Source organism: Macaca mulatta, chromosome 2 (assembly GCF_049350105.2).
Source record: "Macaca mulatta isolate MMU2019108-1 chromosome 2, T2T-MMU8v2.0, whole genome shotgun sequence".
In the NCBI taxonomy this organism is placed as follows: Eukaryota; Metazoa; Chordata; class Mammalia; order Primates; family Cercopithecidae; genus Macaca; species Macaca mulatta.
In genome coordinates, this window is record NC_133407.1 from 161,258,975 (window position 1) to 161,276,986 (window position 18,012).

Genomic DNA, 18,012 nt, shown 5'->3' on the forward strand with positions numbered 1-18,012 from the left:
TACCACGAAGGTCTGCAGCTTCGCTCGTGACAGGGAGACCAAGAACCCACCAGAAGGAAGAAGCTCCAGACATATCTGAACGTCTGAAGGAACAAACTCCGGACATACCATCTTTAAGAACTTTAACACTCACTGCGAGGGTCTGCGGCTTCATTTTTGAAGTCAGTGAGACCAAGAACCCACCAGTTCCGGACACAAAACATTGTGAAATATGTAGTCGAGGTTTGTGTGTTTAGGTATTGTGATATAGACTTGCAAAGGTCTTTTTCTTAGTGCTTGAGAGTTCTTTTTTGCCCACATCTTTGCCGTTATTTGGTTTTATCTTTCTTTCTTTCTTTTTTTTTTTTGGATACAGAGTCTTGCTCAGTCGCCCAGGTGGGATGGTATGGTGTGATCTTGGCTCACCACAACCTTCTCCTGGGCTTAAGCCATTCTCCTGACTCAGCCTCACGAGTAGCTGGGATTACAGGGGCCCGCTACCTTGCCTGGCTAATTTTTGTATTTTTAGTAGAGATGGGGTTTCACCAGTTTGCCAGGCTGGTCTTGAACTCCTGACCTCAGGCGATTTGCCCGCCTTTGCTTCCCAAAGTGCTGGGATTCTAAGCATGAGCTACTGTGTCCCGCTGCTTTCTATTTTTTGTCAGTCTGATGGGTATAAAGTGGAATCTCAGCTGGGCACCATGGTGTGTGCCTGTAATCTCAGTTACTAAGACTGACATGGGAGGATCCCTTAAGTTGGAGGGGCAGGGGAAATAGTATCTTTTTGTTTTAGTTTACATTTTCTGATTACTGTTGAATTTGAGCATCTCTTGGATCCATTTTGATTGTTATTTTTGATAATGTAGTTGTTTCGTTGTTTGTTTTTACTTTGCGTTTCCTTTTTGATTTGCAGAAGTTCCTTGTGGAGATTAGATTTGAATAGTCTGTTGATATCACACTTGGAAAATATCTTCTCTAAGTCTGTCCTCCTTCCTGTTAATTTTGTCCGTAGTGACTCTCATTGAACAGAGTCAAAATTTTGATGCTTTGTTTCTTTGATAGTCTTATCCTTATCAACTTTGTGTTCTTTTTTTGGAATTGGTGTTTTTTGAATATTGGAACTCTTAGGTTCTAATTTTCTCTCCCCTGCCCCCTATTTTCCATCCCTTAGTCTTTTTTGTTCTGTTTTTTTGAGAGATTTCCTCAGTATTATCTTCTAAGCCTTCTGTTGAATTTTAACTTCCATCCATATTTTAAATTTCATAGATCTCATTATAATTTTTTTTTTTTTGAGATGGAGTCTCATTTTGTCCCCCAGGCTGGAGTGCAGTGGCGTGATCTCGGCTCACTGCAACCTCTGCCTCTCCAGTTCAAGTGATCTCCTGCCTCAGCCTCCTGAGTAGCTGGGGTTACAGGTACCCACCAACACATCTGGCTAGTTTTTGTATTTTTAGTAGAGAGGGGGTTTCACCATGTTGACCTGGCTGGTCTTGAACTCCTGACCTCAAGTGATCCACCCTCCTCGGCCTCCCAAAGTGCGTCCAGCCTCTCATTCTTATTTTATAGTGTATTATGTGGTGTTTCATAGATGCTGTACTCTTTGGTGATATTAATGATAGTTTTAAAAATTTTGTTACCATTTTTGTCTTTTGCTACCAATTTTGAGACTTTCCCCAGATATCTGGTAGTCTTGTGGCTGTCCATTCATATTTAAGAATGAAGGGCCAAAAACTAAATTGGAAGCTCTAAAAGTATGGCTTCTTGAAGGATGGAGAGAGTAGGCCTTTTTTTTGTGTATGTGTGGCGGGGGTGGAGGGCTTATATACTCATAGGTTTGTTTCTCTTGGGCTAGTCAGTTTCCCTGAGAGTCTCCAGTCTCTTGCCAGGAGAATGTGTATCTGGCTGCCATGTTTTGAGAAGTCATTTTAGAAAAGGAGCTTGGGTTTTTACTGTTGTGCTCATGTAATTCTGTTTTCAATAAGGCACCTCACCCCCACCCTCACCTCTCACCTGCATTGGAGCATCCATTTTAAGGGATTACTGAAGGATGGTTGTCTGGTTGTGAAGAGTGGAGGAGGAAATCTGGGCATGTGATGACTGTTTTGTAGACTTTCAATGAACCTTCTGATTTTGAGCCCAACTCCTCACTACCTTAAGGAGGAATAGTACCTGGGTGATCTGTTTGAAGCCTCCTGTTTGTGGGTAGATAGTGTGAATCAGCTTGTTTCTTACTGACTTCTTTGTCTGCAGGTTAGGCTTCAGAGTTTTCCACTTTGCTAGTGACCTATAATTTGTCTATTTTATGGCTTCTTTTAGGTTTTGACATCATCTCTGATTCTGTCCTTACGTATTCTCTGTATGCTGTGGTTCTGGTTTATTTATTTGAAAAATATGTTTCTTTATAATTTTAGTATTCTACCATGTCCACCATTTTATTTCTTTACATAAACTCTTTGCTTTCTGACCTGTTCATTCTTTCCATAGCATTTGAATGACCACCGTGTGCCCATCATTGATGATTCAAATTGAATTTCTGGCTTTCAGTTGTTAATATGATTTGGGAAGAAAAGCGCATTCTATATGTGCTAATTCCTAATTTGAAATTTGAAAGCCCTCATAAGTGTCCGCAAAATAGATACATTACAGTGGTTATTAAATTCAGTAATGGATATGAATTGAATGAAGGCAAGTTTTTGCAATTAAATTTTTTACTACTGAGAGAATGAGCCCTTTATTTCATCTTCTGGAAAGATTTGTCTTTTTTTTTTAACCCCCCCCAAAAAAAATCATTCAACTTTTAGATAAGAGATAATTTTTCTCCTTCATAAAGACCTTAAAAATCAGAACTTCTGATGAAATAACAGCATACTGAGTTGAGAAAATACTAGCGAAAAGTACAGAAATTGTGTTTTAGGTAGGTTGATGACCTTTATCATAGTAAAAATATGCTTTCAGCTCTACTTTTTGAAAGTTTATTGTATAATTAGTATATTGCTTAGCATAGAAAATTTAGAAGATAAAATATTTCCATATACAAATTTTATATGCTGATATCTTTTTTTCTTTTCTTTTCTTTTCTTTTTCTTTTTTTTTTTTTTGAGATGGAGTCTTGCTCTGTCACCCAGGCTGGAGTACAATGGGGCATGGGCCATCTCAGCTCATTGCAAACTCCACCTTCTGGGTTCAAGTGATTCTCCTGCCTCAACCTCCTGAGTAGCTGGAATTGCAAACGCCTGCCACCATGCCTGGCTAATTTTTGTATTTTTAGTAGAGATGGAGTTCTGCCATGTTGGCCAGGCTGGTCTTGAACTCCTGGACCTCATGTGATCTGCCTGTCTTGGCCTCCCAAAGTGCTGGGATTACAGGCATGAGCCACTGTGCCCAGCTATATTTTGATTTCTTAAGTCATGAAATACTTTTCGAAAGTATAGAGAATAATGTAGGTTGGGTTTTTGTTCCCAGCATTCAGATTTTTCATGTTAGTGTTCTGTTTTCTCAATGTATTGTGAACGTTTCCTTTAACCAGGCCCTCATACTGGAACTTTTAGGTTGTTTACAATCTTTCACTAGAATAATCACACTGCAGTGAACAGTCTTGCTCGTTTTATTTCCTTTATGTACATACCAGAAGTGGAATTACTGAATTCAGGGTTTGAGTTCTCCAAGTCCTTGACAAATATTTTCCTTTAAGTGTTTTGATATTGAGAATGTCTTTGGAGAACTTCCCAGCTTGGGAATCTATAGATACTGGGAGTTGGGGGTTCAGAATTTGGGTCAAAGGTTATGATAAACCTCTCAAAGGAAAACATTTGAAACTGGGCTGTGAAAAAAAATACCTATTGCCGTTGGATTATTGGTTAGAGCTATAAGATGAGGCCAGAAATGAACACCTATGAATCATATGTCTGCCACATTGACTTCTCACAGGAAAGGCTTTATTGCAGGGTTTTTCAAACTTTCCTTTCATTGAACATTGAAATGCTGTTAATAAAAATAAAGCTACTCCTTAATTATCTTGTAGGAAAAGAATGGGTAGGATATTTCAAATTTTAATTTTCTTCTCTAATTTCTATTGAAATCTTAAACAGAACTACTACCGTTTGACTAGAAGCTGTTAACGTGAATAATTTATATTTTCAAATGAACTGAACACTTTATACTTACACTCACACTTATTTAAATTCATAACTTTTTTGTAGTCATACTTTCTTGTAGTTTTGGTTTTTAATAATAAATGCATATCATATACTTTCTAGTAAAATTATGCCTGATTTATATGGTAGAATTAAGTGTATTAGCATTTCAAGTTGTTCCACAAGAGTATTAAGGATTTTAAATATTCAGAACATTTAGAATGTGTTTGAGATTTACTGATTAGGTGAGCTGACTCAGTGCACTGAATATATAACATCTTGAATATAATGAAAATATAAACTCACTGTTTTGGATTTAGATTGGTGGAGAATGGCATTGAATGAATCCAGACAAAAGGATCTTGCAGGACCAAGAAGTTTAGACTTCATTTAAGAAGTGGTTAAAAACACTGTAGTTCCTTATCCATTGAAGTAATACAGTGAAAAGGGTATTGAGATTAATCTGAGGGCTGGGCCGGGCGCGGTGGCTCAAGCCTGTAATCCCAGCACTTTGGGAGGCCGAGACGGGCGGATCACGAGGTCAGGAGATCGAGACCATCCTGGCTAACACGGTGAAACCCCGTCTCTACTAAAAAATACAAAAAAAAAAAACTAGCCGGGCGAAGTGGCGGGCGCCTGTAGTCCCAGCTACTTGGGAGGCTGAGGCAGGAGAATGGCGTGAACCCGGGAGGCGGAGCTTGCAGTGAGCTGAGATCCGGCCACTGCACTCCAGCCTGGGCGACAGAGCATGACTCCGTCTCAAAAAAAAAAAAAAAAAAAAAATCTGAGGGCTGTGTGAAGGATGAATTGAGAAGCAAAGAGTCTGAGGTTAAGAATGCTGGTTTAGAGCTGTTGTAGTTACCTAGGTGTCAGTTGACACAGACTTGAGCCAGGCTGGTGGCAGTGGGAATAGATAGGATCAGATAAAATCAAAGACTTTGGATAGAATAAGCAAAGTTTGATAATTGAGTAAGTGAACATGAAGGAGAAAGTGGGAGATCTCTTTTTGAAAGAATAGAGTGTGTTTCTATTTCACCACCAGTATTGCATCTTGTTTTTAAGTTTATTGCTTCTTTTGCTTTATTTCTCTAGAAAACAAGAGGAAGTTTAGGTGTAATGGCTTTAATTTTGAAGGCTTCTGATTCCTGAGAGGGTACTTTGAAAAGTAATTGACGGTAACTTACAGTTTTTAATTAGTAGCTTAGGTGATAACACCTAAAAATACTTGCTTAGGATAAACTAATTTTCTCAGACAATTACTTTGTTATTCCTCTTATCACAGACATAGAAATTTATTTCCTTTTTTTCCTGTCAAAGCTGTCTTCAGTCCAACTTCAGCCTTCATTTTCAACTGTGTTTTACATTGTTTTAAAAATAAAACTTGTGCTCTACTATAGTGATTTTCAACTGCTGATGCAAATCAGAATTCGCTGGTTTTTTTTTTTTTGCTGTTCTTTTTTTTTTTTTTTGAGACATGCGGTGGTACAATCCTGGCTCACTGCAACTTCTGCCTCCCAGGTTCAAGGCATACTCGTGCCTCATCCTCCCAAGTAGTTGGAATCACAGGTGCATACCACCACACTGGCTAATTTTTGTATTTTTCGTAGAGGCAGGGTTTCACCATGTTGGCCATGCTGGTCTTGAATCCTGACCTCAAGCCTGCCCCTTGGCCTCCCAAAGTGATGTTATTACTAGTGTGAGCCACTGTGCCCGGCCCACTTGGGGATCCTAAAAGGAAGAAAAACCCAGAGGTGTCTGCTTCAGACACATTGATTAGACTCTTCAAGAGGGACATTTGAGGTGTGTGTTTAAAAAATTCTCGGCCGGGCGCGGTGGCTTATGCCTGTAATCCCAGAACTTTGGGAGGCCGAGGCGGGCGAATCACGAGGTCAGGAGATCGAGACCATCCTGGCTAACACGGTGAAACCCTGTCTCTACTAAAAATACAAAAAATTAGCCGGGCGTGGTGGCGGGCGCTTGTAGTCCCAGCTACTCAGGAGGTGAGGCAGGAGAATGGCATGAACCCGGGAGGCAGAGCTTGCAGTGAGCTGAGATTGTGCCACTGCACTCCAGCCTGGGTGACAGAGTGAGACTCCATCTCAAAAAAAAAAAAAAAAAAAAAATTCTCTGCCAACAGAACAAATGTAATCCCCTCTCCATCCTAAGAGGGGACAACCAGTCTCATTTATGGATACTGGTGAGGAGATATTTATGTTTTAAAAATATCTCTCTCTCTCACCCAAAGTCTAAATACATCCATTGAAGTAATACAGTGAAAGGAGTGAAACTTAAAAATCTCCTCACCAGTATTCATAAATGAGATTGGTTGTCCCCCTTAGGGTGGGGAATCTAAATACATACAGGCGCACGCGCGTGTGCAAACACACACACAATTTCTTAGAGCGGTTTTGGGTTCATAGCAAAATTGAATGGAAAGTACAGGGTTTCTGTCAACCCCTTGCCCCACGTGAATGTAGACTCCCCCACCATCAGCATTGCACAAGCTCCAGAATGGCTCATTTGTTACAAGTAATGCTGTAGACTGAATGTTTATGTCCCCTCACAATTAATATGTTGAACCCAGTCTCCAGTATGGTAGTGTTTGAAGATGAGGCCTTTGGGTGATGATAATGGAGCCCTCATGAATGTAATTAGCGCCCTTTCACGAGGTCCCAGAGAGTTCCTTAGTCCCTTCTGCTATGTGAATACACAGTGGAAAAAATGGTCATCTATGAACCAAGAGGTGGGCCCTCACCAGATACTGAATCAGCCAGGATCTTGATTTGGACTTTCCAGCCTCCAGAACTATGAGGAATAAATTTCTATTGTTTATAAGACACCCAGTTGTTGGTGTTTTGTTAGCAACCTGAACAGGCTAAAACAATTGATGAACCAACATTGGCACATCATCCTCACCCTAAGTTCATGGTTTACATTATGGTTCATTCTTAATGTTGTACATTCTTTGGGTTTTGACAAATGTGTAATAGCCTGCATTAGCTACTATTGTATCCTATGGAATAGTTTTCCTGCCCTAAAATTCTTCTGTGTTTCACCTATTCATCCTGCCTTCCCCCAAACGCCGGGCAGCCACTGGATTTTTTGTTTGTTTGTTTCTGGTTTTACCTCTTCCAGAATGTCATATAATTGGAATCATAGCCGTGTTTTTTTTCAAACAGCTCTCAATGTGGCAAATACAAAAAATAGAATTGGAAAAGGGTAATATACACCATCACCAAGTGTGTTTATCCAAAGAAACAGGATCATTTGGTATTAGGAGGTCTATTAATATAATTCACCATGTTTAATAGTTCAAAAGAGAAAAATAATGACCATTTTAATAACTCCCAAGTATAAACTATACAAGGGCTACACAGTGGGAAGTATGCTTTTACATGTTGTTCTTCACCTTATGAGGTATCATTATCTCCATTGTACTGATGAGGAAACAGGCTCACAGAAGTCTACTATCTTCTGTATGTCATTGTTCTGCGAAGCAAATTTGAACGCGGGACTTGTGGAAGGCTAGGCTTCGTTCAACTTGCTGCCTATGACATTTTAATAAAAAAGCAGATGAATATTTAATTTTTGTGTAACATTTGTTTCCTTTTAGATTTTTGAAAAAGGTTGAAATCATTTCAAAGTACAAAAACGTTTTAGAAGTGCACGAGACTTTCTTATGCCTTCATTGACATTTCTCAGTTGTTCGTTTCATCTTTTGCCTTATTTATCATTTATTCTTTATATATATATATATATATGCATGCTTCCAACGCTGGCTTTAATTGCTTACCCTTACAGCTCCACATTGAATACAGACTTCTAAGTTACTTCCTTAAGACTAATTTTAGGTTTTTGGTCTTGTTAGACTTTTACTGTTGGCTTTTTCCTTTATTTGACCTGAAACTGAAACTTATGAATCTTTTTTTTTTGTTTTGAGATGGGATTTTGCCCAGTGGTGTGATCTTGGCTCACTGCAGCCTTGGCCTCCCAGGCTCAAGTGATACTCCCACCTCAGCCTCCCAAGTAGCTGGGACCACAGGTGCCTGCCACCATGCTTAATTTTTTGGTATTTTTTGTGGAGACAGGGTCACTACAAAACTACTCCGCTCAAGTGATCCTCCCACCTTGGCCTCCCAAAGTGCTGGGAATACAGGTGGGAGCTACCATGTCCCAACCGGATTTTGAATTTGAGTCATCATTGCAACACTGCTATTATTGTGCCATATTGTGATATTTCATAGCTAAAATGCTGCGTGCTTCAGGAAACCAGCATTCTTTATATCATTTTTCAGCAGCTTTAAATATGATTCCCTTGGAATTATTCACAAGTTCTCATCTGTATTACACCCACCTTTTAGTCTGATAAAGTTTCTGCCAAATTTCCATTGGGTAGATATATTAGTCTGTTCAGGCTACCATAACAAAATACTGCAGACTGGGTGGCTTAAGCAGAAATTTATTTTCTCACAGTTCTGAAGGCTAGAATTCAAGATCAAGGTGCCAAAAGAGTTGATTTCTGGGGACTCTCTTGCTTGTAGACAGCTGCATTCTTGTCTGCTTGTACAGTCTTTCTCTGTATCTCCCAGAGAAGTCTCTAGTGTCTCATTCTCTTATAACGATACCAGTCTTATCAGGGTAGGACTCTCATGACCTCCTTTAACTCTACCTCCTAAAAAGTGCTATAACTAAATACAAGTCACACTGGTGGTTAGGGTGTCAACATGAGAGTTTTGGGGGGACGACACAATTCAGTCCATGTCAGTAGATCACTGGGTGTGTAATGAGACCTGCGTTCATATCCTAGCTCTATCTTTATTAAGTGTGTAACCCCGGCCAAGTCACTCTGAGCCTTCTGATTGCTTACCTGTAAAAGGTGAGAATGATAATTTTTGCCATAAAGGTTTGTTAAGAGATCCAGGTAAAATAGAAGATGTGATAGCATGTTATGAATTAGTGATTCTCAACCCAGGTTTGCATCAAAATCATCATCATGTAAGTAAGTATGTAGCTTTTAGCATAATAAAGAGCACTGCTGACCCACTACCCGGTAAACTCAGGGTAAAGTGTTTCAAAAACAACCATGGAAAGCCTCTGGAAATGGTCCTAGGACATACGCAGTAAATGAATGAGAGAAGCAAAAACTGACAGAAACAGAGAGAATTCAATAATAAGAGTTGGAGACTTTAGTACCCCACTTTCAATAGAGGACAGAACAACTTGGTGGAAGGTCAAGAAGGAATCAGTACAATAAACCCACTAGACCTAACAGACATGTATGGACCACACTACCAGCCAGCAAGTCAAAAATACGTATTTTCAAATGGAAATATGTATATCTTGGAAATATGTATTTTCCAGGATAGGAAGTGTTACGTGTGCATTTTGCGTTTTACTGGGCTACAAAACAAGCTAGATAAATGTAAAAGGATTAAATTGATACAAATCATGTTCTTTGATCACAATGGAAAGAAATTAGAAATCAGTAACAGTGGCCGGGCGCGGTGGCTCACGCCTGTAATCCCAGCACTTTGGGAGGCCGAGGCGGGCGGATCACAAGGTCAGGAGATCGAGACCATGGTGAAACCCTGTCTCTACTAAAAATAGAAAAAATTAGCCGGGCGCAGTGGCGGGCTCCTGTAGTCCCAGCTACTCGGGAGGCTGAGGCAGGAGAATGGCGTGAACCCGGGAGGCGGAGCTTGCAGTGAGCCGAGATTGCGCCACTGCACTCCAGCCTGGGCAACAGAGCAAGACTCCGTCTCAAAAAAAAAAAAAAAAAGAAATCAGTAACAGTAAGGAATTTGAGAAACTCACAAATATGTGTGAGTTAAAGAACATACTCCTAAATAACTGGTGGGTCCCTGGAGAAATCAGAAAGGAAATCAGAAAACACTTTGGGATAAATGAAAATGAAGACATCATGTAGGAATACTTAGGGATACAGCTAAAGCAGTGCTTAAAAGGAAACTTAGTCGTGAATGCCCTTATTAAAAAGAAAGGAGGCTGGGTGTGGTGGCTCACACCTGTAATCCCAGCACTTCGGGAGGCGGAGGTGAGTGGATTACTTGAGGTCAGGAGTTTGAGACCAGCCTGGCCAACATCGTGAAACCTCATCTCTACTAAAAATACAAAAATTAGCTGGGTGTGGTGGCAGGTGCCTGTAGTCCTAGCTACTTGGAAGGCTGAGGCAGGAGAATCACTTGAACCTGGGAGGCAGAGGTTGCAGTGAGCCAAGATCGTGCCACTGCCCTCCAGCCTGGGCAATAGAGTGAGACTCTGTCTCAAAAAAAAAAAAAAAGAAAGATCTCAAATCAGTAACTTAACTTTCCACTTTAAGTGACTGAGGTAAGAAGAACAGAGCAAGCAGGAAGAAGCAAATAAAGAGTAGAGTGAAAATTAATGACACAGAGAATAGGAAAACAATAGAGAGCATTAAAGATGAATAAAATTGACAAATTTTAGCTAGATTGAGAAAAAACTCAACATTTTTCAGATTACCTAGGCACAGTGGCACATGCTTGTAATCCCAGCACTTTGGGAGACCGAGACAGGAGGATCACTTGAGCTCAGGAGTTTGAGACCAGTTTCCCACGTGCTGAGACCCCATCTCTATCCCCCCAACACCCCCCCCCCAGTAAATAATAATAATTTGGGCAAGTGCCTGTAGTCCCAGATACTTGGGAGGCTGAGGTGGGAGGATTGCTTGAGTCAGGAAGTTGACGCTACGGTGAGCCATGATTGTGCCACTGCACTCTCCAGCCTGGGCAACAGAGTGAGAGAGTGTCTGGGGGGGAAAAACTAGAAATGAAAGAGGGGACATCACTAGTGACCTTATAAAAATTAATAAGATTATAAAGAAATACTATTAACAGTTGTGGCCGGGCATGGTAGCTCATGCTTATAATCCCAGGACTTTGGGAGGCTGAGGCGGGTGGGTCTTCTGAGGTCAGGAGTTTGAGTCCAGCCTGGCCAACATGGTAAAACCCTGTCTCTATTAAAAATTCAAAAATTAGCCAGGCGTGGTGGTACATGCCTGTAATCCTAGCTACTCTGAGGCTGAGGCAGGAGAATGGCTTGAACCTGAGGTACAGAGGTTGCAGTGAGCCGAGATGGCGCCACTGTATTCCAGCCTGGGCAACAGAGTGAGACTCTGTCTCAAAAAAACAAAAAAACAGTTGTATCCAAGTAAATTAAATGGCTTAGATGAAGTGCACACATTTTTGGAAAGACAAAAACTACCAAAACTGACTCAATAAGGAACAGACCATGTGAATAGACCTGTAACATGTGAAGACATTGAATTAGTAGTCACAGAACTGCCTGCAAAGAAAAAGCCTACGCCCATATGGCTTTACTGCTGAATTTTACCAAATATTTAAAGAAATAAAGAATATAATTCTTCACAAAATCTTCCTGGGGAATACTTTCCAACTCATTTTATGAAGCCAGTATCATTCTGATATCAAAGCCAGACAAATATATCACAAGAAAATATAAACCCATCTTTTTTTTTTTTTTTTTTAAGAGACAGGGTTTCACTATCACCCAGGATAGAGTACAGTGGTGTGATCATGACTCACTGCAGCCTGGAACTCCTGGGCTCAAGCCATCCTGCTGCCTCAGCCTCCTGAGTACCTGGGACTACAGGTGCACACCACCAGCCTGTCTGATTTTTGTTTTTTAATTTTTTTGTAGAGATGGAGTCCATGTTCCCCAATCTGGTCTTGAACTCCTGGTTTCAAGTGATACTTCTGCCTTGACCTCCCAAAATGCTAGAATTATAGACATGAGCCACTGTACCTGGCCCTTGTGTGTTTAAAAAAAAACCAAAAAACAAAACAAAAAAAAAATTTTAATTTCAGTAGGCACAGAAAAAGCATTTGACAAAATCTGACACTCTTTATTGATAAAACAGTCAACTGAGAATAAGAGGGAACTTCTCAGCCCGATAAAAGTGCATTCACAGAAAATCCAAAGGTAACATCATACTTAATGTAAAAGACTGCTTTCATTCTAAGGTCTAGCATAAGACAGGGATGTCTGCTCTATTTCTATTCAACATTGTATTGGAGACTCTAGCCAGGGTAGTTAGACAAGAAAAAGAAATAAAAGACATCAAAATTGGAAAGGGAGAAGTAAAGCTATCTGTTTGTAGATGACATGATGTGTATCAGATAAAGCATTAGCAACAATTAAATAAGCAGGATTGTAGAATACAAGATCAATATACAAAAATCAATCATATTTTTCTAGATTTGTGATGAACAATCTGAGAATTAAAACAATTTCATTTCCATTGGCATAAAATTAAATACTTAGGAATGAATTTAACAAAAGTATAAAACATATTCTGAAAGCTACATTATAGACAGAAATTAAGATCTAAATAGAACTCCTATCTTAAATAAGTGGAAGATTTAACATTAAGGTGCTGGTATTTCCCAAATTGATCTACAGATTCAGTGCAGTCTCCTATCAGAATCATAGCTGACTTCTTCATAGAAATTGACAAACTGATTCTAAAGTTCATATGGAATTGCAAGGGATCAATAATAGCCAAAACAATCTTGAAAAAAGAACCAAAAAAGTAAGAAGACTCACATTTTTCGAGTTCAAAACTTACTTTGAAGCAATGGTAACCAAGACAGTGTGGGGCTGGCACAGGGATACACATAGAGATCAGTGGAATAGAATTGAATGTCAAGAAATTAAACCACATATATGTATATAGTCAGCTGGTTGTCAACAAGGTGCTGTCATGGTCTGTTTGGGTTGCTGTAATGAAATACCGGAGACTAGGTGGCTAACAGACAATAGAAATTTATTTCTCACAGTTCTGGAGGCTGGGAAGTCCAAGATCAAGGCACTGGCAGATTCAGTGTCTGATGAGAGCCTGCTTCCTGGTTTACAGATGTCTTTCTTTTCTCTGTGTCCTCACATGGCTGAAGGAGCACGTGAACTCTTTGGGGGTCTCTTTTTAAGGGCTTTAATCCTATTTATATGGACTCTACCACTAAGGGCTAATCATCTCCCAAAGGCTTTACCTTCAACCTCTATCACATTGGGAGTTAGGATTTAACATAAGAATTTTGGGTGAGACACACATTCAGTCTGTAGCAGGTGCCAAGACCATTCTGTGGAGAAAGAGGAGTCTTTTCAACAAGTAGTGTTGGGATAACTGGATAGACACAAGCAGAAAATACAGTTGGACTCTCATATCATGCTACAAACAAAAATTAACTCAAAATGGATCACAGATTTAAATGTAACAGGTAAAACTCTTGGAAAGAAGTTCAAGGTTAAGGATTCTTGGATATGACACCAAAAGCAGGTACAACAACAACAAAAAACAGATTAATTTGGACTTTATCAAAATTAAAACTTTTGTGTTTCAAAGGACACCAAGAAAGTGAAAAGACTATCTATGGAATATATTTGAAAAGCATATCTGATAAGTGACGCTTATCTAGAATGTAAAAAGAACTCTTACAACTCAATAATAAAAGGACAGCCTAATTTAAAAATGGGCGAAGGCTCTGAATATACTTTATTTTAATGGGAGATACACAGTTAACACATATATATGTGAAAAGATGCGCTATCTCATTTGTCATCAGGGGATTGCAAACCAAACCTACAATGAGATGCCACTCACACCCGCTAGGATGATTTCAATGAAAGTTTTAATAGTAAAGTGCTGGCAAGGATGTGGAGATACTGCAAGCCTCATATGCTGCTGATGGGAATATAAAATGGTACAGCCACTTAGGAAAAACAGTTGAGCAGTTTCTTAAGCAATTAAACATAGTTACCATATGACCTAGCGATTCTAGGTATGTAACCCAGAGAAATTAAAACGTGTAAAACTTGACCACAAATGTTTGTAGAAGTGTTATTCATAATAGCTGAAAGGTGGAAACATTCCAAATGTCCATTTGGAATTCAGCCTAAAAAGAAATGAAGTACTGATATATGCTACAACATGGATGAACCTTGAAGACATGCTAAGTGAAAGAAGCCAGTCACAGAACATTGCATATTACATGATTCTGTTCTGTTCATGTGAAATGTCCATAATAGGGACGATAGCTTAAACAATACAGGATTTCTTTTTGAGGTGATTAAAATGTCCCAAAATTCACTGTGATGAAGGTTGTACAAGCTGTAAATACACTAAAAGCTGTTGAATAGCACATTTTAATAAAACTGTTAAAGTAACCTGGCCAGGTGTAGTGGCTCACGCCTGAAATCCCAGCACTTTGGGAGGCCAAGGTGGGAGGATCACTTGAAGCTAGGGGTTCAAGACCAGCCTGGGCAACATGATCAGACCCTGTCTCTACAAATAATAAAAAAATTTGCTGGGCGTGGTGGCATGCACCTGTGGTCCCAGATACTCAGGAACCTGAAGCAGGAGGATTGCTTGAACCCAGGAGTTTGAGGCTGCAGTGAGCTATGATTGCACCACTGTACTCTAGTCTGGGTGGACAGAGCAAGACCTTGTCTCAAAAAAGGCAGGAGTTGGGGAGGGGAAGTAGCCATTTCTGATGTCCCTTTGGGATATCTGCATGTAAAAGACTGAGCTCCTAGAATAACAGAGCTCTTCACAGTAAACTCATTTGTTCTCTCCCCACTTTTATTGTAGAAATCATGACCACCCCAGGAAAAGAGAACTTTCGCCTAAAAAGTTATAAGAACAAATCTCTGAATCCAGATGAGATGCGCAGGAGGAGGGAGGAAGAAGGACTACAGTTACGAAAGCAGAAAAGAGAAGAACAGGTAAATCCTTTACCTTTATTCATTTCTTTTAAAGAATTTAATGTTCCATTTTAAGCCTGAAACTACCTTCTTTTATTTTAACAATGTTGTGTGTGTGTGTGTGTGTGTGTGTATGTATGTGCGCGCGCACGCGTGTGTTCCCGTTCTCCCCTGTAAAATTACTTTTTTGGAGTGGGGATGAGGAGGTCCTGAAAAATGGTATACAAGAATGGGGAAATCTGTCACATTCTCATTTTCTCAGCATAACTACACTGTTCAATATTTTCGCCTATTTGTTTTTAGTGTATTTTAGTTTTCTAAAGGTGCAACTTTCTTCTTTAAGATTTTTTTGGTGTATGTTTGTTAAAGAATTCACAAGTGACCAATAAAGTGTTGCTGTTCATTGTAAACTTAAAATTGGAAATGTAAAAATATATACAAAAAGAAAGGAGAAACCTCATAAACCAGTCCTTTGAATTCAGTAATTGTCAACAATTTGCTACACTTGTTTCATGTTTGTCTTTACATTTATTTGTTACCTAACATTTTAAAGTAAAATTTCATTCACAGAATATGTCTTTTTATTCCAGATTAATTATTAATCATAAAGACATTTAGAACTTTTTTTTTTTTTTTAGCCTTCCTTTGAAAATGCTGTTGACAAATGGTCTATTACTTTTGGCAAAGAAATGAAAAGACATAAGGCTTAAGTGCCTTTTTTTTTTTTTTTTTTTTGCTAAGGAGGGACTTTGGAGCCTGAAGAAGCATTTGATCCTCACTATAGAAATTCCATAAAGTCAGATGAATTAGAACCCTCATGCTTGAGAAATAAGATATTCTATTATAAATATTTTGCAGTCATAGTGAAATATTCTCAAAACAGATTTTATGAAAAACTGCATTAGATAATCCAGTTAGGTGAAGTCCAACAGTACATTACAACCTCAGTATTTTATTTGTTAGGGTTGTAGATATATGAATCAAGCACTTTATTATTGGCAAAGATACTTTGTAATATTGTAATAGACTTTATATTGAGTGTAGCAAATTATGAGTTCTTGACCTTCTGCTTTATCATCTTTGAATGTGTTCCCTTAATTTTCTCTTATTTATATATTTATTTATTTTTGAACTGGAAATGGATCCTTTTCTTTCAGTGAGCTTTTATATTAGCTTGTATTTTTTGGGTGAATTTCCTTTTCTTTCTTTTTTTGTTTTTTGTGTGTGTGTGTGTGTGGTTTTTTTGAGACAGGGTCTTGCTCTGTAACCAGGCTGGAGTATGGTGGCGTGATCTTGGCTTGCTGCAACCTCCACCTCCCAGGTTCAAGCGATTCTCCTGCCTCAACCTTCTGAGTAGCTGGGACTACAGGCGCATGCCACCACACCCAGCTAATTTTTGTATTTTTAGTAGAGACAGGGTTTCACCATCCTGGCCAGGATGGTCTCGATCTCTTGTCCTCGTGATCCGCCTGCCTCAGCCTCCCAAAATGCTGAGATTACAGTAATTTCCTTTCCTTTTATTCTCAGAAATCATAACAGCATGGTTATATATTTATATTCATATATTTAAATGGAATACATGTATGATACATGTGAACCCAGGTATAGGTCTGAATATAACCACCAGTGTATGGATCGTATTTGGCATAACACCATTTGAAGGTGTAGCAGTGGCACGCTTTGATTAACGCAGTGTTCATTTTATTCTGTTTCTTCTTGGTGACTACTGATTTCATGTAATTAAACTTCATTATAAAATTTGTGTACTACTAAAAGCAATCTACAGATTCAGTGCAATTTCTCTCCAATTACCAATGTCATTCTTCACAGAATAAGGGAAAACAATCCTGGGATTCATATGGAACCAAAAAAGAACCCCCATCGCCAAAGCCATCGTAAGCAAAATATAAAGCTGGAGGTATCACATTAGCTGATGTCAAATTATACTACAAGGCTGTAGTAATTGAAAACAACGCAGTACTGGTATAAAAGTAGACATATAAGTCAATGGAATGGAATAGAGAATCCAGAAATAAAGCCCCATACTGTCAACCAACTGATCTTGGACAAAGTTGGCAAAAGTATATACGGGGGAAAGGATACACTATTCAATGAATAGTGCTGGGAAAATTAGAGAGCGGTATGCAAAAGAATGAAAGTGTACCCCTGCCATATACAAAAATTAACTCAAGATGGATTCAATAATTAAAAATATAACCTGAAACTATAAAAATCCTAGAAGAAAACCTGGGAAAAACTCTTCTGGACATTGATCTAAGCAAAGAATTTATGATTAAGTCCTCAAAAGGAAACATACAAAAACCAAAAATAGGTAAATGGGGCTTAAACTAAAAGGCTTCTGCACAGCAAATGCAATAATGTATTTAACAGACAACCTACAGTATGGGAGAAAATATTTGTTAACACTATCTGACAAAGTTCTAATGTTCAGAATCTACAAGGAACTCAAACAACAAGAAAAAACTCCATTAAAACGTGGGCAAAGGACATGAAAAGATACTTCTCAAAAGAAGACATACAAGTGACCATGAAAAAATGGTCAGCATCACTAATTATCAAATAAATGAAAGTTAAAACTATAATGAGGCTGAGTGGGGTGGCTCATGCCTGTAATCCCAGCACTTTGGGAGGCCAGGGTGGGCAGATCACCTGAGATCAGGAGTTCGTGACCGTCCTGGCCAACGTGGTGAAATCCTGTCTCTACTAAAAATACAAAATTTAGCTGGTGTGGTGATGGGGTAAAGGAGGGTACTTTCAGTATAAGACTATGTTCTTGGGAATTTTCCTGTGTTAATTCATTGAGAAGCTCCTTCCTTCCTCATATCCTGTAAGTCAAATGTTGGACTTACTAGGCTGGTTTTCTTAATTTTCTCTTTTTCAAACCGTGCCCTTGTTTCAGTCCGCTACCTCACTACAGCTTTCCATTATACCTCAATTAAGAAAAATTTCTGAGGCTTTCCAAGGCTCTGTGTGGTTTGTGGGCTTGCTTCTCAACAGTATATTCCTCCATAGGCTCTTAGGTTTGATCTTCCTCCACTCTAACTTGTATGTCCTTTCTCAGTCTGTTTTTCCATTGTCGTAGATATGACTGGGAGCTACACATACTGTTTTTGTTTCTTGTCCC

The 18,012-nt window shown here is 39.1% G+C and overlaps 1 protein-coding gene across 1 annotated transcript in view; it reads left to right on the forward strand.

Moving 5' to 3' along the window:
• Positions 1-18,012, forward strand: part of KPNA1 (karyopherin subunit alpha 1) — a 91,755-nt gene that overhangs the window by 6,436 nt on the left and 67,307 nt on the right. Inside the window, 1 exon segment of the mRNA NM_001261170.2 lies at positions 14,755-14,888. Coding sequence (NP_001248099.1) covers positions 14,760-14,888 — 129 coding nt within the window. The 5' untranslated portion in view covers positions 14,755-14,759.